This window comes from Heloderma suspectum, chromosome 1, assembly GCF_057233095.1.
Source record: "Heloderma suspectum isolate Gila_16-S chromosome 1, 16-S_ref, whole genome shotgun sequence".
Taxonomy (NCBI): Eukaryota; Metazoa; Chordata; class Lepidosauria; order Squamata; family Helodermatidae; genus Heloderma; species Heloderma suspectum.
The window spans coordinates 413,113,857-413,137,471 of record NC_139458.1 but is presented as its reverse complement, the minus strand read 5'-3'; the positions used below and the strand labels follow the sequence as shown (position 1 = coordinate 413,137,471).

At 44.5% G+C, this 23,615-nt stretch overlaps 1 protein-coding gene across 2 annotated transcripts in view; it reads right to left on the bottom strand.

Moving 5' to 3' along the window:
• The window catches only part of TTC7A (tetratricopeptide repeat domain 7A), a 258,341-nt gene that overhangs the window by 213,339 nt on the left and 21,387 nt on the right, over positions 1–23,615 (bottom strand). For both annotated transcript variants that reach the window (XM_084829018.1, XM_084829019.1), the window contains exons 5-9: positions 23,049–23,170; positions 19,604–19,682; positions 13,839–13,999; positions 12,588–12,651; positions 2,122–2,259 (exon numbers count right to left, since the gene is read on the bottom strand). In XM_084829018.1, the coding sequence (XP_084685144.1) occupies positions 2,122–2,259; positions 12,588–12,651; positions 13,839–13,999; positions 19,604–19,682; positions 23,049–23,170 (564 nt within the window). The remainder of the gene's footprint in view (positions 1–2,121; positions 2,260–12,587; positions 12,652–13,838; positions 14,000–19,603; positions 19,683–23,048; positions 23,171–23,615) is intronic.

Here is a 23,615-nt window from a genome sequence, read left to right as displayed (position 1 = left end):
CTTGTGGCCCTCTTCTGTGTGACACCCTTTAGGTACTTGAAACGTGCTATCATATTCTCCCCTCGGTCTTCTCTTCTCAAGGCTAAACATGCCCAGTTCCTCCCATCTTTCCTTATAGCACTTAGTTTCCAATCCCCTGATCATCTTCACTGTCCTTCTTGGAACCTGTTCCAATTTACCTGAATCCTCCTTCAAGTGTGGTGTCCAGAAATGGACACAGTATCCAAGGTGAGAAAGAACAGAAGAGCCCTTCTGGACCAGACCAACGCTCCATTTGCCCCAACGTCCTCCTTCCCACAATGGCCCACAAGCAGCTGAGGAAGCCAAGAACACTCTCCTGTTGTTGCTCCCCAGCAACTGGTATTCAGTGGTTCTAGATACCCAGGGCCAGCCCTGCCATAAGGCAATTGAGCCCTTTGACTGAAACAGCAGGTAACTGGGGCAGGGAAGCTTCGTCCTCTCTGCTCTGGAAGGTGAGATTAAAACGGTTGCGATGGACAGGCACACAGAGCTGCATGTGGAGACGGGACAAGCAGCGCCACTAGAACGAACACGTGTTGCCAGTCTTTCCCACCGGCAGCAGACTTAACTTCCTTGGCTTAATTGTGAAGCTAAGCCTTGACGCTTGTGTAAATTGTAGAATAGCCATAGCAGTACCTGTGACTTTTTAACAATATTAGATCCCTCCACTGAACAGCCAGCTGCAAATCGTCTATTTTTTTAACTCTACTGATGCTGCTAAGTAGCGGAAACATAGCTGATTACATTTTCTGAGACTATCTGAGATCTCTTCTGTTGGTAATGTCCTCCTTGCCATGCTTTCCAGCTTTTACATTGCAGAATTAGGGTGTTCTTTATTTGGACTGGAATGAACTTAAAACCATGTTGGTTTCCAAGTCATACTACTCTGATTCTTCATTTCTCTGAACTTCTGGTTCCCTCTGCTATTGTTTCTGCTCCCCAGCAACTGGTATTCAGAGGTAGATTGCCTCTGAATATGGAGGTTTCATTTAGCTATCACAGAAGGTAGGTGTTGTGGACCAATCCCTCCTCCCATGAATTTGTTTTAATCCCTTGTTAAATCCATCTGCACTAGTGGCCATTACCACATCTATCAGTTAATGATGCACTGTGTAAAAAAATATTTCAGGCTATGGGTGGTGACTCACACATTTGAATGCTTCTATCCCTGCACATAGTAATCTATAAAGTCAGGCAGGTGGTAATCTTCTCCCCAATGTGCTAACTTTCTACATGCAGGGATATTTTTTAGATGGGGAACATTTAACTGGTACAGTTCAGGAAAAGGCTTGGCATTTGATTCTGCTGTATAAACTGCCTCTTAGTTACTTGAGATGTGTTTGCAGCCTGATATTCTGCATGTTTACTCAAATGTAAGTTCCACTGAGTTGTGCAGGCTTACGTTGCCCACCTCGTTCAACTCCACTGACTTGGCTACCCTGTGACAATACTTTCAGCCCAATCCCATGCATGTTTACTCAGAATTAAATCCCGTTGTCCTTGCTGGGACCTACTCCCTAGTAAGAACGTAGTGCTATACTCAGAAGTAAGTTCTGCACCCATAAAACAACCCAATGAGGACTGAGCATGCTCAGTAGCCATGGAATCATGAACATCAGCTGAAAAAGAAGAAGGAATGGAAAACGGGTGGTGATGGTGGTGGAATGGAATATCCTGGAGAACATGGTTGGCTGGCTGGCAAGGACCCTGGAGTACTCCTGATAGGAGGTGAGGATACACTGCAACAATTTTGTTGCAGGTCCCACTTCTCTAAGATAATGGCTATCACCATACGCTCTGGCAGCAAATTCAATGAGGTATGTATGCTTCTCATGTCACTGCAGTGGTGCGGAAAGAAGCCAACATGCAGCAGCTCCCACACTGCCAGTGTAAGAAGATGGCCTTCTTCTGGAGTCATGGATATTGCATATGGCCCCAGGGTGAACATGTATTCCAAGAAATGTTTCATTTGGATGCATTGCCACTTGGATACCCTTCAACAAGTCTAAGCAACCCAATGCATGCTTGAAAGAATTTAGAATGCTGCTTCAGTTTAAAAGAAGAGAAGGAAAAGAAAGGGGGAAAGCGAAGATCGGATACCTCAGAAAGCATGACATACTGCCCTCTTCTGCCCAGCGTGATACTTAGGAGGTCATAAACTGCCGATGCATCTTGGAGACTGATGGCTCGATCGTCTTTCTGGTCAGGGGCCCGGCTAATTACAGCATCTTGGTTTGCCTGATAGTGAATTCAGAATTTGGAAAAAAGAGGTCAGGTCCAGTGGTAACAAACGGAGAGAGCCAGGTGTACCTCAGAAAGCTTTAAACCCTGTGCCACAACATGTGAAAGCCAGTGCTGTACCTCTCAGAACCTTTAGAATGAGAGATGGCAAAGGCCTACAGGGCCAGAGCACTCAAAGGCTGGAGGCCACACTTAAATTGTGAGCCCAGTTACTTCAGCTACCTGCAACTCTACTAAGGCAACCTTTTAAAATAAAAACAAAACAATGCTATTCCACGTTTCCCCGTGGCTTGAAAAATGTGGGCTTACAACAAGAATAACATTTCCTTCGGAAATGTATGCTGCTCACTAAACTGTCGCTCAAAAACATTATCTCAACACTGAACGGTAGTATTTTTGACTGCAGCTCTGCCTACCATTTCTATCCTATGCAGCACTTAGCACAGAGTGCAGAACCTTTGGCCCAGGGACCAAATCCGGCCCTCTGGGGGGGTCCCCAGTAGGCCACTCCCACTTCCACTAGCCCCGCCCCCAACTACCGATCACTTAGTAGTTTCCTCAGTTTTGTACAGCTTTTCCCCCCTTCTAAGGTGCTCAAATGCTTCTCCTAAGACTCACTTACTGGCAGTAAGAGCTTAAAGCTAAAATGTGCTGGTATTCTTTATACTTTAGACCCGCCCCTTTTGCCTTTGGCCCCGTCCATCAGCAAAAAGCAGTCCCCGAGAAATCAGCCCTCGGGCTGGCAGAGATTCTGCATCCCTGGCTTAGTGGTACAAAACAGTCCAACCTAGGGTTCTTTCAAACTGCAGCATGGCTGCAAGAAAGCCAGTCCTCGAGTTCTTGTTTGCTTGTGTTTGTCTGGAGGAATAAATAATACATACTTTTTTTTCCTGATTAAATGCCATTCTAGCAATATCTCGATTGCAAGCTGCTCCAAAAAGGGCAGCCACAGTTGGATGAATGTATAAGAAGAGCCCTGATGGATGAGCCCAAAGGCCTACTTAGTCCGGCCTCCTGTTTCCCACTGTGCCCAACCAGAGGCCTCTTGGAAGCCCACAGGCAGGACATGAGTGCAACAGCACCCTTCTGCTTGTGTTCCCCAGCAACTGCTATTGAGAAAGCCTACAGCAATACATAGATTTATCCTCCATGAATTTGTCTTCTACCCCCTTTTTAAAGCCATCTAAGGTATTCACCATCACTACATCTTGTGCTAGTGAATTCCATATGCTAACTATGCAGTACAGGAGCAGTGCAATGTAGCAGATAAGACTGCCAGATGTGGTCTGGGGAGGCCTGGGTTCCAATCCCTTCCCAGGAGACTCTGGGCTAGTCACTCTCCCACAGCCCAACCGACCTTACAGGGTTGTTGTGATGATTTATTTACTTATTACGTTTCTATACCACCGAATAGCCAAAGCTCTGTGGGAGGTTCACAACAGTTAAAACCATAAAACACGACATTATAAAATACAATATGACACTTATACTGTAGTTTTAAAGGTTTTTTTTTTTTTTAACAAAGTAAAAATGTCAAGATCTAAAAATTCAACAACACAATTAAAAACAACAAAAGCAGAGGGACTAAAATGCCTTGGAGAATAGAAAGGTCTTCACCATATGCTGAAAAGACCACAAAGTAGGTGGCCAGGCGAGCATCTCTGAGGAAACCATTCTTCAACTGGGGTGTCATGGCTAAAAAAAGCCCTCTTTAGTAGCCCCCCTCACTTCACTGACTTCCTCATTTATTACATTTATATCCCACCTTTTCTTCTAGCTCAGGGCAGCATACAAAATTTGACCTGCCCCATGTTATCCTCAGAACAACCCTGTGAGGTAGGTCAAGCTGAGAGAGAGAACAAGTGTGTAACTAGCACAAGGTCACCTAGTGAGCTTCATGCCAGAGGTGGGATTCAAACCTGGGTCTCCCCAGTCTTAGCCCAGCACTCTAACTATTAGATCACACTAGGTCTCATATGCACATCTCCCGCTCTTTCACACAAGACCTGGAAGAGATGGGAGAGGAAGCAGGAGTGGGTTCTTGTGTCATGCGAACCAGGTCACTCGCTCTTTCCCTGCTACTGCTTCCTTTCAAAAGCAGTCCTTTGAAACAGCAACAACATGTGCTAAGAGTACTAACAGAAATAGTTGTCTTAATCTGGATGATTGTGTGTGTGCCTGCACGTTCCAAAAGCCACTTGAACTCAGCAGAGAAAGATCCAAAGAGCAGAAAATATAATTGATTCAAAGCCAACTAAGGCCCTCTCACTCCTAAACTGGTTCTCAGAGGTGTGGCTAACTGCAGTTTCTTTGTTTTTTATGCTCTAATACAACAGAAACCCAGAACCTATTGAGTGAAATATGGGAAGCAAAAGCTGTTTTTAGAAGTGGTTCTTTGGTGTGCCATAATCAACACAGTGCTTCTTTATCATGGGATGCTCCTTTAAAAAGAAGGAGGAAAAATGCATTGGGGAAGGCAAAGGTTTATGGAAGGATATGCATAATAATCCTCATTTGTCAATTAAAATTTTCCACATTCTATACCACACTATTAAGAAGTTTCTGCAGCAGTAACTCTGCTGTGCCATTTATTTGTGAAAAATAGCTGCACTGAACAAGCCCCCACATATTCTGAAAGCCGGTAATCAGCCTCACATCAGAGTCAGCTATTTTGAGCGTTTGTCGGTGGGCCAAACTAAGGATTTTTAAGTGATGCCTTAGCACAGCTAAAATATTCACCCTAACTAGTACATTACCACAAGCATTGAGGTTACAAAAAATTTAAAAAGATATATGTAACTGCATATTGTCTTTTAGCAAAAAAATAAGTGCTGCCTATACATTCCAAACATAGGCAGTGGTATGTTTGTATATTCCAAACATACACCAGGATGGAGAAGGGTCATCATTCAGTGAGAAGGGACCACTACTCAGTCATAAAGCCTTGCATGTTTATAAGTTCAATCCCCAGCATCTCCATTTAAAAAAAGGGCTCCAGTAACAGGCAATGAGAAAGACCTCTGCCTCTGGGAATCTAGAGAGAAGCTTCCAAACAAAGCAGACATGAGGTGGGGAATCTGTGGCTCTCTCATAATCCCTAGCCATGCTGGCTGGGGCTGACTGAAGTTGTAGTCCAACAATGGCTGGGTTCACACCACGTGTTAACCCACACTCAGTGGTTGAGCATGGGTTGTTGTTGAACCGTGGGTTTTGTGGAACCGTGGGTTATCACGTTGTCTGAAGAGGCACAGGTTCCCCACTCCTGGAGCAGACAAAACCAGGCTATAGTCTGATCTGGCAGCTTCCTATGATCCATAAATCAACAGAATTGTAACTTTCATATCTAATAAAAGTGAGTTTCTAGCCCTTAAGAATGCATGGGGGGAGGGGTTTGCTCAAACTAATATTCAATTAAAAACAAATAGGGAAAGTGTGTGTGTGTGTGTGTGTGAAGCATTATTGGGAAAAAATAATTATGTATATATAATATATATAATTCTTTTGTTTCAGTAATGCTTCACTAGACTGCTTCTAACATAACTTTCCATACTCACATACTGACTTTTTAAAGCAACTGTGCGAGTCTCCCCCACACATACAGAAACGCTACACAGAGATGGTAACATGACAGAATCACCGTATGGTGTCTCCAAACCGGAGCCTGATTGCAAATTCAGACAGCCAATCCAAGTGACAGATACTCTTACACACACACACACACACACACACACACACCTTGCCCATGCTCTTCCCCTAGACAACCCTAGGCTGACAGAGAAAAGCCAGCTAGACTGACCACATAGCCCTCTCTCGTTCCTTCTAACCACCCTTTCGGATATGTAGTTGGGTGAAGGACCAGAACAGCTGGTTCTTTGAAGGGTCCAAAGCACAGTATGCTTTGTGTGAATAATGTCCCAGGTTAAATTCTTGACATCTCTGACATGATTGGGAAAGGCCTCTGCCAGAGGAGACAACACTGAGCCAGCTGGCCCAATGCTTCACATCCAACCTGTGACAGTAAGGCCTACACAGATTTCCCCTCAGATGTCCCATACCATGATCCCTTATGCGAGGGGTGCGGAACCTGTGGCCTCCAAATGTTGTTGGACTACAACTCCCATACTGGCTGGTGATGGGAGTTGTAATCCAACACACCAGGAGGGCACCAGTTGGGGAAGGCTGTCATAGAACAATTAGAGAAGAAACATCTTTCCTCTGTGCGCTTTGAAACATATCGTCCTGACAAAAATAATAATAAAGCTGTTAAAATCTTTCATGAGAGATTACTGACTGCTCCCAAATTGATGGGAATTCTAATGTTCGCCTTCTGACATAGTTGCCAGTTACAACGGAAAGCAAAGGTTTATAGACAGGAGAGTTCCGGCCAGGGCTCTTTTGCTACCCGAGGTGAAAATTAATCACCTTCCCACCACATCCTGCATCTTGGTAGTAATTGTGCTTTATTTCCAGTCCACAGACCATACAATTCAGGCACCAAAAAAACACACCCAGAGCCAAATTTAAAACATGTACATTGTATTAGTACAACATTATATTATTACAAGATCAAATGCAGAACGACTCAACCTCACTTAGCATCTGTGACCTTGTTCTAATAGCTGCAGCAAGGAACTTGTCTGTGTTTTCAGTGATCGTGATGTTAGTATCTGCCTTAAGCATAGAAATATAAAACTCATCAGAACCTCTGGATATAAACAAAACACAGGAAAAGCAAAACAAGCTCTGACGTCCCTATAGAAACAATATAAAATGACATGTGATAATGTTTCTATCGCACCGCTACTATATGGACAGACTCTCCAGTGCCAGGCTAAACCTTTAAATCGACCTTTCATGACAGCTGATGGCAAAGAATTCAGCCTAGCTGTGGAAAAGGCTCTTCTTAATTTGGGAATATTTCATGTTGCAACTACTTTGCAGGCTGCAAATCAGCCCTGGGTTGTAAACCAAGATACGTCGGTTCCCGCATCTTATGTGTAGAAGAGATGTGGTGCAGGGTGGCAGTTTCCTCCTCCAGGGTTTTCCCCCACCCCCATTCTACAGAAGCGATATGAAAGGACTTTTGTTCCGTTCACTAGTGGAGAATGAGGGAAAGAGGTTGCACAGGGCATTTTTTTTTTAACAATCAACCTTTTTATTGTGTGACTTGTTCCGTTACTCCATCGCCTTCTCCCGCCCTGCCCAGCAGGCTGCTGGGGGAGAGACAGTTCGCTTTTGCCGGAGGTCTGAACTGATCGCTTGCACAGAGCTTTTCAGAATTAAGCCAAGGGCCAAATATGGCCCTAGGGTGGGGGTATTGCTAGGCACTTAAAAGATTCAGGACCCAGGCCCAGAGGACACAAACCAGCATATGCTAATTTATATCTATATATACAAATCTAAAAATAATTACTAGGATTTAAATTTCACAGAAGGCAAAGCCAGCTTGTTAATTTTTCACCCAAATCATCGCAAATAAAATAAATTCTTCAATTCATTTGCACCCTGACCCAGATCATCCCAAACCAATGGAATTTTTCCCCTTAAGCTTAACTGCCATGCAGGAAAGCAATTTGGGGGGGGGGGGAGGCAGCACATGGGAAGGGGAGAGTTAACCCTTCCTTCCCCAACTGCAATCTCCCTTGAAAATTGCCCCCTGCATGGCAATTAAGCTGAGAAAAAAAAACTTCCATTGGCTTGAATGGACACTTTGGGCTCTCTGGAGTAGGTCTCAGGTCAGGGCCCCATAAACTCAGGCATAGGAACACCTCTGCCCCAGGGCAATAGAATGCTTACCCCTGATTCTAGTCAACTAACCCAATATACACAACGAAGCCAAAGCAACAGTATGTCAATGTAAAGACAACAAAAGATATTCCCAGTCCTGCTTTCAACATCTCCTGTTACCTCTTTCTCACACTTTTCAAGGTCAAATCCCATCTGGCCACTTAACTCAATAATAAGACTGTGATGAATTATTTCTAAACTCTTGTTACGTTGGGCACAATGTTTATTAGTCTTGGCTACAGGCTGCCTACTTTCCAATACAGCTGAGAAGAGAGAAGGCAGCCAGCCCTGTCCAAATTACCCTGTGCCACTCATGGTACGTTTGCTAATCCACAGCATGCCAGGGAGATACCACATGGAAGGGAAAACATTCTCTTGCCATTAAAACAAAACAAAACAAAACACCCACTACTGTGAAGATGGCCTGAGTGACAGGCTTATGAACTGTACTTTGAGCTACCCAAACTGAGAAGACATCTCCAAAATGTAAATACATGAAATTCAAAATAAACATGGGGGAGGGGGCGAGGAGACAGAAAAAAATGTGGACAGAAAAATGTTCCATTCCCATCTCTGAGAAAGCTGTTCCTAATATTAAGCAGCAATGGAACAAACTTGAGGAAGACTGATAAAGGGTGCATGCGTGATTAAAACAGATTTGGGGATGTTTTAAGGACATCTTCTACTCTGCCTGCCCCAAGTACTTGGCTTCATCAAGAACAGGCACTGAACAAGCTTCAAGAATAAACACAAGGGCACTTATTGATGGGTTATTAAACAGATGTATTATTAAAAAGATGTTTCCTGAGAGGTACCTGTGTCAGTCTGTTGCAGCAAAAACAACAAACCTTAAAACCAACCACTTTATTATGGCATAACCTTTCATGGACTAAGTAGTCTGTAGTCCACAGCAGCTTATGCTATAATAAAGTTGTTAGTCTTTAAGGTGCCACAAAACTCTTCATTGTTTTCACCATTTATCAAAACACCTTTTCAAAGTACAAAACCCTGTCCAAGGCAACATACAATTAACTAGTAGTTTTCCAACTTTCTACCCTCAGGAAACCATTTCCACACCAAGAGTTGGTACTGTTAGAGAGTTGGACTAGAACAGGGGACATGCAGAATTATATCCCCACTCAAACATGAAGTTCACTGGGCGACCCTGCACCAGTCCCTCTCTCTCAGCCTACCCCCCTCACAGAGTTGTTGCGAGGATAGCAAGGGGGAGGAGAAGAACCATGTACACCGACTGCCTTGAGCTCCGCGGGGGAAAGGCAGGATACAAACATCATAAACAAATCTACTCAGGAACTCTGACTTGATGCTCTGACTTGGATTCCTGCATTGAGCAGGGGGTTGGACTCGATGGCCTTGCAGGCCCCTTCCAACCCTACTATTCTATGATTCTATGACCCCTGTATATCTGCCATGAAACTCCTGTACATCACAGAGGATTCTGGGCCATATTCTAAGGCATCAGGGCTGGCCCAAGACATTCCACCGCCTGAGGAGGAAGAGCAAATGACATCCCTCTGCCCCCCACCCTACAAATCAAGGAGTATAAAACCCAAGGCCCATCAAGTTACCTTGAGACAAAAAAATCCCACAAGCATATTTCCCCCAGCCTGCCACTATACTTACCATAATAATAAAGTAAATAACAAATAATTTGCTGCCAGTGATGTGGGGCAGAACATTTTCCAGAGCTTAATTTTTCTGAGGAAGATTTTTCCATTTCATAAGTTCATTAATAACAATGAATAGAAGACTTTGTTGCGATTTTATCTTTGTCAGTCACTTTGTGGATTCTTGGGATTAAGCGATAGGATAGAAATATTATAGATAAATAAATTGCTTCTGCTACTCTGCGAGTTATCAAAGTTGTAATTAGAGTTATCAAAGTTGTAATTAATGTTTTTCAGGTGATTACCCCTAGTAGCAAGCATGTGAGGGAACAGATATATGTAATTAAAATACATGTACGTCTCAGTATGAAATGGTACAGACAGCAAAACTGAAAGCACCTCAACAACCTCAGGGGAAGAGAGCTTAGCTCTGCTAAAATAGATGAGTGGTTGTCAGCATATCATGTCCAGTTATTTGGTTCCTAAAATATATTAGTGTGTCAATAGCTTTCATTACTGTTTTTCTTAAATTCAAACGATGTAAGGAAAGTGCATGCTATTGTTTTAAAATTATTACAAGTATTCCAATAAAATGTCTAAATAATATAACATTTAAATCACATTAGGGGCACAATCCTATGCAGATAGGCGGTTGCCTCTGAACTCGGAGGTGACCGCCTATCCAATGCAGGGCAGGAGAAGCATGGAGGGAATCATTCCCTCCATGCTTCTCCTGCCCTTCATTTGCAGCTAGACAGCCGATTTTGGCTGTCTAGCCGCAGGAGGGTGGAGCAGGGGAGGAGGCTGCCGGATGACACATAGGATGTCTCATACTGGCATTTCCGCCCTCCCCACCCCAGAACGCCCCCTGGAATGCCCCATTTTGGCCGCTCCGCACTCCTCTTGTGAGCGCAGATCATGGGGCTATTCCGCATTGCCCACGAGTCAGCATGGAAGTGGGGGAAGGTCGGTTCCCAGAAAGCCAGATATCCTATGGTCGTCTAGCCGTTGACTAGAGGCCATAGGATTGCTCCCTAGGTGTGTTTTAATTTTTTTTACCTGAAATATTTCAGGTCAAATACTTGTGGTGTATTAGGACAAAAAATTAACATGGGGTACTTTTTTAGATTTGTTTACTAAATACGAGTAAAACAAACATGCTAAATTAGATCACTCTCTAATGCATCAGAAAATTTACCAATGCAAACTGAAAATTTTCCGATGCAAATTACCCAGTGCAAATTAATTTAATTTGCATAGGAAAATTGTCTTTAAAAATTTCCAATTCAAAATTTTCCAGAAACCCCATATCACTGTTTGGTGCCCTTTCATGACACTCAAAGTAAGCTGCCTGAAACAGCTGCACCATTCTGCCTAATGATAGGGCTGGCCATGTGGCAGCACGTGCTTAGTTCACTGGGGCACCATGCCTGTTGGTCTTTGTTGTTGCCCTCTCGTACATACCCAATGCTCTTTTGATGTGTAGAGATTTTGCCTTTAGGGAAAATATTCTTTAAAAGAGAGAGAGAGAGAGAGAGACCATACTACCACTGGAAAGGAATTCTGCTCAGTGTTATAAGACAGTGACAATTTCACAAAAGAAATTTAATCAACTGATTCAATAGTTAATTGTGTCAGGACCAAACTAGAAGTGATGTGGGAGATTATGATCTCATCTCCTGATGTGTTGTTGTTTCGAAAAGCATCCATGGAAAAGGATGCACAGTGGGGGTATTCCCTTATTCCTTTTAGGGGAAGGGTGATTTAAGTTGGATAAATGGTGCTGGGGTGTGTGAAACCCTCTCCTGCAGTACTGCAACCCTAATCCAATCCCCCCCGCCAGCTTGTAAGCAAGAAAAAACCCAATCATACATCCCCAGCGTCATATCTAGTTTTCTGCCTAATGGTAGGGCCAGCCCAGCCTCTGATTTTAATGGAACTTACTGCCATGTAAATGCATTTAGGATTGCAGACTTGTGACTAAAAATGAACTCCTGGGAAATCCCTTGTACAGTCACCATAAAGTCACTGATATGATGGTATATTCTCTTGCTGGTTAAAACTGTTTGTTTTGTTCGTTAGTTTGTTTTTGGGTTTTATCTTTATCTTTTTGTGGCTTTATATTGATTTTATGTAAGTTGCCTTGTGTATTTTTTGCAAGAGGGCAGGGTATACATACATACATACATACATATATATATAAATTAATATATGGTCATCGTTATCTTCATCTCTGTCTTGCCCACAGCCTCTCTTGCCCAAAGATTCGTTGACCACAAACCGATCTAGCATACAAAAATTCTGAGTTGCTTTAACATGATGGTTGAATAATAAAGAGATGAAAATACTGCTTTCTTATTAAGCCTGTTTTGTGTGTGCGTGCACACGCACACACACACAAAATGATACTGTCCCTAAACCACAATAATGGCAAGTCACAGTTTGTTATTAAATTTTCTCAGACCATTCATTGAATATTTGCTTAAAATGGTCATCGTGAAACAATGGTGCCATAAGGGTAGGATTTCAGGGCAGAAGTCTGGGGCCCCACTCAGCAAAATGAGCAGAAGGGCCCCCAAACGCAGCAGGGCAGACTTACCACTTTTTTAAGAAAGTGAAGTAATACATGTTGCCATCTAAAGAACTCCCCCCATAAGGCCATTAAGTCCAGAATCTAAAATTACCCAACTCCACCACTTGTCAAGCAACGCTTCAGAAGAAGAAAAAGCAGCTTTCCCTGCATGAAAGACAACTGCCTGTTTTCCAGCCATGCAAGCAGGATTTTGTGAACTTGAAGCCAGTTTGCAGTTCAGAAAAGAAACCTGGAATTCCTGCCACGCAAATGTCAAGTATCATCCCAATTATGCTTTAAAAGTTATCCTTCTTTATAACAATTCCTGTTCGGCTTACCATGGATTCACTGATCAGGAGGAGGAGGAGAGCCTCTTCAACGTTGTCTTGGGGACTGTAGATGCTGTAAGACAAACAAACTCATATATATATATATATATATATACACACACACACACACACACACACACAACATCAGGAATTAGGGTCACAGGATACTCTTATTAACACAACTACAGGACTAGAAACTTGAAACATCTCATGCATAATTCATTTGTTATATAATAGTTTCTTCAGACCAGGATGACTAAAAGCTGTGGAATGTATCTTAGGAGAAAACTCAGTTCTGACTCAAGTGAGTTGCAAATTATTGGTCAGCAACCCTGTATTCATGAACCTACATTTCTCCTGAGTAAAATGGATCTAAAAACTCCCAATGTGGAGTTAGGTTTTTGCAGCGTGAGAGCTGGTTTTCAATGGTTTGACAAATAACACTCGCAGAAAAGTTAATGCATCACCGCAGGCTAATTGGAGGAAGAGTAAAGCAGGATTTATTATCAATTGCATGGTTACAGTTTCTCTAATATGTTAATAAAGAGTCCCCCAGATTTTGTCCAACTGCTGCTACTCGTTCTTTCTTTTGGAAAGATTCCCTCATGCAATCAAAGCAGTCTTAATGTTTATTAGAAACATATAGGCCAATTAATACTTAACTGTATTGTTGTCCTGGAGAGTAGACAAACATATAATAACAGGGAACAGCCAAACAGCGCAATTGACATATTATGACTTTTTCTTATGTCTTTGTGTTACACCGTTCATACTTATTGGTTAAAGTTCAATATTTTTTAAAGCAAATTATATGGCCCACAGAGACCAGCAAACAAAGATCTGGCTGTTATTTTGAATGTCTGTCTGAAATTCAGCCTGCCTCAAAGCCCTTTGCCCCACCCCCACAGCCTAATTATTCCCTGACACTTATCTCCCAACCCTCCCACTTCAGACCCACCAGTAACACATGGGCTTTCCTGCCCATGGGTCCTTCATGAGGCTTTTCTCTCAGCCAAAATGATCTTACATTTGTCCTATTGCACCTATACCAGGTTTCCTGAAATCTGTGAGGGCCTCTTGCCTTTCGGTAATTAAAACAATCTGAAGATTCCGTGACGTCACACCAGTTCAGCCAATGGCTGGACAGGGAGGATTTGCAGGCAGCATGAAACAACTGGTATTAATCAGCAGTTGTAAAATGTCTAAATTGCACTGTTTTTGCCCGGATCCAATACCGCCCCCCCCCCCAATTGTACGCACTTATCTCCAGTGTGTAGCTGTAGTCCTCGACGCAGAGAAGTGCAAATGTAAGAATTATCCTCTTTGTTCATGAACTCGGGAAGTGGATCAGATAAGGGGCTCCAATAACAGTCTTCACTCAGGGAGTGGAGGAGCAGCTCTGCCAACTGCTTGGCAGCCGTCTGGAGAAGAACGGAAAGAAAAACGGGGAGGTGGGCATTTTTAAACCCAGAAAGATGCATTTATTCATCCTCAGGATTAACCATTCCCTCTTGAGCTATGAGCCAGTAAATATGATACGCTGGGTCTGCACCGGACTGTTTTTTAAACTCAGTCGGGGCAGCCACAGATGCCTTATTGATTGTCTCAGGTACACAGTGAAGCTTTGCTCTGGACATCGCTCTCATTCTCGCGTTCTAAGCACAGCCAAAATATAGGGGTAATACTTCGTGTGAACAGTATGCTGGGGCATGCTGGGAGCTATAGGACTTTTTCCTGTCTAAACATGCCTAGGATTGCACCCTTAGGGCGTGATCCTATTCAGATAGGCAGCTGCCTCCCAACTCAGAAACAACCGCCTATCCAATGCAGGGCAGGAGAAGCACGGAGGGGATCGTTCCCTCCGCACTTCTCCTGCCCTGCATTTTCGGCTAGACAGCTGAATGTGGCTGTCTAGCCGTGGGAGAGCGGAGCAAGGGAGGAGGCTGCTGTATGACACATTGGATGCGTCGTACAGGCACTTCTGCCCTCCCCGCCCCAGATCGCCCCCAGACAAGCCCCTTTTCAGCCGCTCCACACTGCTCTTGTGGGCAGCGCAGCGCTCCAATGCAGCGCAGAAGTGAGGGGAGGTCAGTTCTCCAGGAACTGACCTTGGAGCACGGGCTCCGAGGTCAGCTCCCAGAAAACCAGATATCCTATGGCCGTCTAGCTGCTGTATAGTGGCCATAGGATTGCTCCCTCCATCAGTTAGATTAATCGATTTACAAGACTTTTAACTGACTGAAAGGGTGCCTCTGATTAAGCGGGAAGAAGATATATAGATACAGATATGCACACACACACACACAAATATATACATACATATATTATATGAGATATTGTGTGTGTGCTTGTATATGTGTACGTGTACACACACACACACACGCACACTTATGCATGTATGTATATATGTAATAGATTTATAGCCTGCTTTTCTGGATAAAAACCCTGACAAAATACACCAGGCTGAGGACTCTGATGTGGGTCATTATTACCACCATAGAGCAGATGGGGAAGTGGTTCCACCCCCCAAAGGAGGTGTGCAAAGCCATGACTTCCTCCTTACTCTTCCTGCAATCTCTCCTTGTCACCCAGAAAGTCAACTGGGCCAAGACTGACAGCTCCGTCCGGTGCTCCCGGTGGCTCCGATACGACACTGGAATGAATGGCGGGGAGGCTTTGACCTACAAACTGAGGCCATTTCATCAGGCCATGAGCGCCTTCCATCTTATTTGTAATTGCCCGGTTTGATCATTCTGGGACTTCACAGTGGTTAAAGAAAGGGCATACACACCCCTACATTTCAGAGGCTTTAACCTTCTCTGAGTCCCATCATCACAGCTCAGAAAGCATAAAATAGTCACCCATCATCCTGTTCCCCCTCTTCCTCCTTAGTTGGCCCATGCCTATTCTTAAAATGAGTTCAGCAGCAACCCTAAACACACTTAGGGCACAATCTTATGGGGATAGTTGGCCGCCTCCAAACTCAGAGACGGCCGACTAACCGATGCAGGTGTATTGGCCCCAGAGGCGTAGCCAAGTCATTTGCAGTGTTAGAGGGGCGTAGAGATCCATAATGCTTGCTTAAGTTCATTATTGGTGCAATTCCCTTGCTAGTAAGCCTCTGAGCATGTGCAGATGATTCAAAGGGCCGACAACAGCCTTCTTAGAACATTCCTTGCTAATGAGGAGAATGTCTTATCACTGACGAGCCTGAGAAGCAGAGTTTGTTTACCTTAAAGCTGCAGGTGGCTATGCTTGAGAACCAAGTGCCGTTAGTTTATGCTGAGAATTAATGCTAGGGGCGCGTGCTGCTGAAACGCTGCTTATTGCTAACCTGTAGAGTATAAGACCCATTGTGCCCAATGGCTCGGGGTTCAGAGAAGCTGTCTGATCCAACCATTGGGTATGCCTGCGTGCTGTAAGTTACCCAATAAAGTACTCCTTGTAAGTAAACCTTTGAGTCTGATTTATCACTATCTTGGCACTTCTAACCTAAGAGTTCAACACCCACTGCAGAGGCAATACAGCAGGGCAGGCGGAGCGCAGAGGGGATCGGTCCCAAGTAAGTATAGCTTCCAAATCCCGGGAAGTCCTAGTTCCCCTCTACTCAGCACTGGTTAGGCCTCATCTGGAGTACTGTGTCCAGTTCTGGGCACCACACAATGCAGACAAGCTGGAGAGGGTTCAGAGGAGGGCAACGAAGATGATCAGGGGACAGGAAACAAAGCCCTATGAAGAGAGACTGGAAGAACTGGGCACATTTAGCCTTGAGAAGAGAAGACTGAGGGGAGATATGATAGCGCTCTTCAAGTACTTGAAAGGTTGTCACAGAGAGGAAGGCCAGGATCTCTTCTCGATCATCCCTGCAGGACACGGAAGAATGGGCTCAAGTGACAGGAAGACAGATTCTGGCTCAACATCAAGAAGAACTTCCTGACTGTTAGAGCAATATGACAGTGGAATCCATTACTTAGGGAGGTGATGGGCTCTCCTACTCTGGCAGTGTTCAAGACAAAGCTGGACAGCCACCTGTCAGGGATGCTTTGACTTAGATTCCTGCATTGAGCAGGGGGTTGGACGGGATGGTATTACAGGCCCCTTCCAACCCTACTATTCTATGATTCTATGGTTCTATGATTCTCCTCCATGTTCCGGCCACCCTGCATTTGCAGCTAGATGGCCAGTTTCGGCTGTCTAACCAGGCGACCTCAGAGTGGGGGGGTGGGGGGGGAGGCCAGACAGTGCATAGGAAGAGTCGTACCAGCGCTTCCACGGTTCCCTCCCCGCCCCCAGGAACGCCCCCTTATCAGCCACTCCACGCTGCTCTTTCAAGTGCAGAGCCAGGGACAAAACACACCCCTTACAAGGCAGCAGGGGAGAGGGCGGGGAGCCAGATTTCTGGAAACCGAGCTCGGAGCGCTGGCTCCAAGTTCAGTTCCCATAAACCAAAAAATCCTACGGCTGTCCAGACACTGTCTAGTGGCCACAGAATTGCTCCCTGACCTGGGATTAAGCCCCCTAAATTCAGTGGGTCTTACTTTTAAGTAGATGTGCATAGGATTGCACTTTCAGAGTCACTGACAGTGCAATCAATGTGGTATAGTGAGTTTTGAACTAGGATTGGGAAGATCTGGGTTCAAATCCCCATGCTAGCTAGGGAATGCTGGGAGTTGCAGTTTTTTTCTGTCTAAACATGCAGAGGATTGCGCCCTAATAAGCAGGTTTGCTCAGAATTAAGTCCCTAGTAACCGTGTTCAGGATTGCACTGTGAAATATTTCTCCTTCCTTTGTCTTTGACGCTCTCAAAGGACAAGACACTGGTTTTGATTTTCCTTGATTTAGAAAGGTTCCCATAAGAATACCTGCACTAGAAGAATAAATAACAATAAATATTAATCTCAATAGCTCCACAAAATGTCAACATAATGATCTCTGCTTCTCAGTGTGGACTACGCATTTTGATTGAAAATAAAACTCCCTAATGAAAAGCCCACTTCCTTTGAGTGTGTGTGTGTGTGTGTGCGCGCGCATGCGCGCACGCACACACACACACACACACACACACTCATGTGCATGTTCTCTTTATTGCACAGTTCGCTAGCGACATCAATTAATTTCACATTTGTCATGAATACAATCAGACAAATCTGAATAGCCCTAGTCTTTGATTTATATTTTAACAGCCTTTGGCAAAACAAAGAAAAGGCATCATTCTGCTTGGAATACATTTTGTGCCCACAAGTAAAATGCACTCACACATTGCCATTTATTGTTCCAAATTAATTAAATTACATGTCTTGTCATGTTAATCCTACTATCCAAAAAGCCTTTTTGTCATTGATTTTTTATAAACATTATTAAAAGTTTCAGCAATACCAGATTAAAACCGAGCCCTTCGTCATTCAAGGCATCCCAAAACTTCAGAAATGATGACATTGTCAATAGTTAACAACAATGGCTGTATTTGGAAATCATGACAAACGTCTGGCTCACATGCCCTCCCCAGTTATTTTCTCATCCTCCAGTGTGGCTCCAGGATGATCAGAATCTTTTGCTTCTGTTTTAGATTAACTGCAGGTCAGCATTACATCAGAACCCTAAACTGTGGTTAATCTTAACTATGGTTTGTTGAAACAAGTCAATTTCAAATTCCATGGTTTGAAGTTGGTTTGTTCCAAGCAAACCATAGTTAACATGAGCCATAGTTTTTCAGGTTGAGAGAAAACGTCAAGTTGCAGTTAATCAAAAAAAGAATAAAATGTTTCTGAACTCCTCTTCAGAGCCACATTGGAGGAGAAGAGGGAAGGAGGCAGTTTGCAAACCTGAGGTTGATTGTGACATTTGAATGTAGCCAGTGTCTTCTTCCATATTTACCTTCCTATTACTTAAGAGCTGATAATGAGAAACGTTTGGCAGTCCTACCATCTCTTAGACTGGTGGCCAGTGCTGAATAAGCCTTTTTGGTGGTGGCTCCTAAGCTTTGGAAATTAGCTTTTTGTGGCAAATCTGGAAGTTTACCTCTTTTAAGCTCGTTTTTGGTATGGCTTATGTCTAAAACAATAAAGCCATTACTAGTCTTAAATAGGATGAGAAAGTTTTCAACTGCAGAACAAGCAGCTTCCCTATCCCCTGCACCCACAGAGAGCCTGTCCTGTCCCTTTCCAAACTGTGGGAGGCGAGAAGGAATGCTAAATTCAGATTGTAAATGCTGCTGCAAGCACACCCATCAGCATCTAGACATGCTGGGAATTATGAAACATATAATCCTCAGTGCTGTAAGCAACCATGACAGCTTTGGGGGACACTAGGAACCATGGGGAATTTAATTTCCTTGGTATACAGCATCTTTGGACACTTGGAGCACATGCACACAGCAGCATCCAGGATTCTACACATCATCAGAACAATATTATCCTTGGTAAATTTGGGGAAAAGAGGGGAAGTGGGGAAGGCTCACACAAAGTTCCACAGCCAAAAGGAATCTATTTCAAATCAGACCAGACTCTGGAGGGGGAGTGGGTCTGACCCAAAATGGATCCATTGAAATGCAGTGCTTGAAACCCCCTTCTTTTTCTCAGTTCTCTTTCCCATCTCTACATCTATTACCACATTCTGTTTCCCCAGAATCACGACACACACAGAGCTCTATACAGCTATTAAAAGTGAGACAAAGCTAGAGAAAACAAGTTTACATTAGGCTGAAAGGTGGCAGTTATAAAGAACATAATGCCTTCCCCAATTCTTGCAAATGCTCTCATGGGGGAATGGGGGGAGAACCACAGATACACAGAAACATTTCTAACCCTTAATGCTATTAAGGGTGGTGTTTATCTGAATTGAACGCCATTTGATTTGACCTTGCTAGCCAATTAGCAAATAAAGAATTGCAAGGCCATACTCAAACTCCATGTCCAGGATGTAAAAAAGGAGGAAAAAAAGATGCCCAAGAATCCCCAACAATTTTCTTCCCACCTTTCTATCTACCAAAAGAACGGCTACTACATCTTCCAATGAACTGGCCTTACCATTCTGAAGCTCTGTGTCGCCTTTGTTTCCATCGTCCGTAAAAATTCTCGGAGGTTTCTTATTCCTTTAACAATGTTGCTAAGAGAAGGTAAAAGGCAGGACATGTAAGGCTTGATTATGAACCAATACTATGGAGAGGGGTGGAGAAAAGATAGAACATCTCTGACATTTAAAAAAAAAAGCATGCTAAGGTTGGGCTAATGGTAATGAAGCAAGCCAATGAGACCTTCAAAGGATAGCTTCCCATGCGCCTTATCCCAGATGGTGGCCTATGAGAAGATCTCTGATGAGCACAGGGGACATATGGAAGCTTTTTATGGTTCACATTTTAAAGCTTTGTCAAGTGACTGCATCTTTTCTTCTTCATGCTCGGCACAAAGAGCCAGTACGTTGCAGCGGCCAGAACAGCCTTCCTGAATCTGGTGCCCTCCAGATGTGTTGGACTGCAACTCCCATCATTCCCAGCCAGCATGGGAATGCTAGCTGGGAATGATGGGAGTTACAGTCTAACACATCTGGAGAGCACCATGCTGGGGAAGTCTGGGTTAAGACGGTTCAGCTAGGACTGGAGAGACCCAGGTTCAAATCTGCACCCAGCCTTGAAGGTCACTAGGTGACCTTGGGACAATCACTACCTCTTAGCCGAATCTACCTTGCAGGTTGTTGTGAGGATAAAAATTGGGGGAACCATGTATCCCGACATAAGCTCCTTGAAGGAACGCAGGATCTAAATATACTGATAACAACACTACAGGTTGTCCAATGCTTTTCACTTGTTTCTCCTTGGTTAAGGGTCCTCTGCAGACCAATTCTGTTAACAGAGTGAAAGCATTAGCCCTGTACAGACAAATGGACAGATTTCAGCTAAACGTAAGGAGAAATTTCCTATTGGTAAGAGGTGTTCAGCAGTGGAACAGACCACCTCTCCCGCACTGGAGGCATTCAAGACGAGGCTGGACAGCCATCTGTCAGGGATGCTCTGACTTGGATTCCTGCATTGAGCAGGGGGTTGGACTCAATGGCCTTGTAGGCCCCTTCCAACCCTCCTATTTTATGATTCTATGACCTCAGCTCTCCTTCAATGGAGGTATAAAGCAGAGGTTAGACAGCCATCTCACAGGGATGCTGCATCTGCATCCTGTATTGCAGAGCCTGCACTGAGTAGGGGGCTGGACTAGATGACTTCCAAGTTCCCTTCAGTGCTATGAACCTCCTCTAAAGTCCCTCCCTCCCAAAAGGACCACTTAAGATTTTATTTTACACAGTGGAATGTGCACATTCAATGCAGTAGACTGACATATCTGAAGTGGCTATATACAAAAGAACAGATGCAGAGAGGGACATTGTTCACACTGCCGGGAAACATCTGAAAATGTGTCATGGCCTGCAGGGATTTGTTAAGATCAGAGGAAGCTGCCTTATACCAAATCTGACCATTCGTCCATCTAGCCCAGTATTGTCCACACTGACCGGCAGCAGATCTCGTACCTGGATATGCCGGGGATCGGACCTAGGGCCTTCTGCATGCAAAACGTGTTCTCTACTGCTGAGCTACGGCCCCTAATGTTCTACACTGGCAATCCGCTCGCTTGGCAGAATTCTAGACACCTCCACCTTTCACACACAAAACAAGAGCATTTCTATAAACCACTCCACTTCTGGAAACCACTCACATAATAACGAGCGTGATCAAGTGCCCTTCCCCACTTTCAAAATGTTAGATATACACGTCACCTATTAAGAGATCGGCTTGCACCCTCTTGTGGCAGAAAAAGAAACACCCAACTGTGCCACTGCCTTCTCATACACTGGCCCTTTTGTGCTGAAAACCAATTATTTTGACTCAGCCCAGTCCAGACAAGACGGAGAGACTTGATCTGGGTGGTTAGTCTGCTTGGTTAACTAGTGTTCAGCCTCTTCTGGAGGGGGTTGCCCTCCCCCTAAAGGAGCAGGTTCGTAATTTGGGGGTGCTCTCAGATCCATTATTGTCACTGGGGGCTCGGGTGGACTTGGTAGTTCAGAGCATCTTTGATCAGCTTAGGCTGATATACCAGCTACATCCCTACATGAACAGTGATAGCCTTGCAGCAGTTATTCAAGCTCTGGTATCCTCCCATTTGGATTATTGCAGTGCGTTGTATGCGGGGCTGCCTTTGAAAATGGTCCAGAAACGTCCGTTAGTCCAAAATACGGCAGCTAGACTGCTACCTGGGACTGGCTGATGTGATCATATTATGCCAGTGCTTTCCCATCTGCACTGGCTGCCAGTCGATTTCCAGGCCCAATTCAAAGTGCTAAACAGCTTGTGACCGGGTTACCTGAAGATATCTACGCACCCTGACCCTAAGGTCGCTGTCTAAGGCCCTCCTCCACGTGCCCCTGCCAAATGACGCAAGGCTACAAGAGAGAGCGCCTTTTCAGTGGTGGCCCCACCGCTGCTAATTTTTTTGCTGCCGATTTGAATTTTGTTTTGATTATGTGCTGTTTTTACTCATTGTTTTATTGACCGTATTTTTATATTGTACTGTATTGTATACCACTCAAGGAACTTGGATTACTGGATGGTTTAAAAGTGCAATCAATCAAATCAATGAATCAATAAAAAGATTTGTGTTCGTCAGCTGAGAACTGAATCATGGCTCAGGTTTCTTATAAGTCATGGTTGACACGTCTGCTAGTGATAAGACCAGGCTTATTTGGGATTAAATGAAGACCAGGGCTGCACTCCTATGCACACATAGCTGCGGGGCCCACCCAAGACATTTTGCCACCTAAGGCGAAGGAGAAGATGGTGCCCCCCTTTCCATTCCACATAGAGAAGCCAGCTGGACTGGAAGTCGAATTTTACATAAATGCTGGCAACGGGATAGTGTCTTCCATCACACCTGAGGCAGCAGACTATTGTAGGGGACCTCAGGATAGGCTGTGTGTGGCATATGCAGCTCTGTCGCCCAACAGAGGAGAACACCTCAGACATTTAGGAGGAACAGCCCAGCATTTGCAGCCTAAGGCAATTGCCTCCCCTGCCTAATAGTCGGGCCGGAACCGCTTTAGCTGGGAATAAATCGCACTGAGCACAAGGCTGACACAGAACTTACGGGTGTTCAAATGATCCCTTCAATCAGGGTTCCCAATCAGGTGAGGGAGCCCTACGCATGCAGAGCTATATGTACACAGGGCCTCTTTCTCACTACCACCAAAGACGTGGCTGCAATGGCATGGCCAGCAAGCACATTGCCTCCACCCCCTCACATGTTAATTGAAAATGTGTGTGGGGGGGATGGGTTGGTTTGAACAACCCTTTTCTTTTGTATACAAGTGTAACCCTCGCACCTTGTTCTGTGTCTACCCTTTGGTTTGCAAAGGGCTGCATCATAGGCTTATTTCATGAAACTCCATTCAACATGAATCATCCAGAATTGCAGGTGAGTTGTATCCACCTACCCCCTTTTTAAGTGAGCCACGTAGGCACTCTGCACAGCTGCCTCCAGGAAGTAAGGAAGTTCAAAGTCCGAAGGAAATGCATGGACACCTTTTATGCCTCTTCCATGTGAGTTGCCGAAGCTCTGGTAGTTGGAGATTGTGCGGGCGGGGGCGGGGGGGAGAAACAAGGCATCATTGTTACAGATGAACAGTGACAGCAATTGGATTAAAAGTGTGCCTTCTTCCCCAAAGACTGAGAAAATGGGCCAATGTTCGGGAAATGGGACAAGACAGAGACAAAATGAAAACTGCACTGGATTCTCCTTGTTATTTCTTAACTGACGGTCTTTGGTCATTTTTGTCCTGTTCTCACAAGGGGTGCCAAGGGGAGATGCCTGCACTTATCTAGAAGTTTTCCCATACTTCTGGTAATATGCTATAGCTCAGGCCTACAGAAGGGGGCTGCGGGCTGTGAAGACAGATGCGCAGACCCCAGCCAGAAATGGTGGCCCTCCAGGGGGCTCAATACCCACCCTCTTTTCTGGCGCCTGCCTGGAATTGCAAAAACAAGAAGGTTGTCAATCAGCT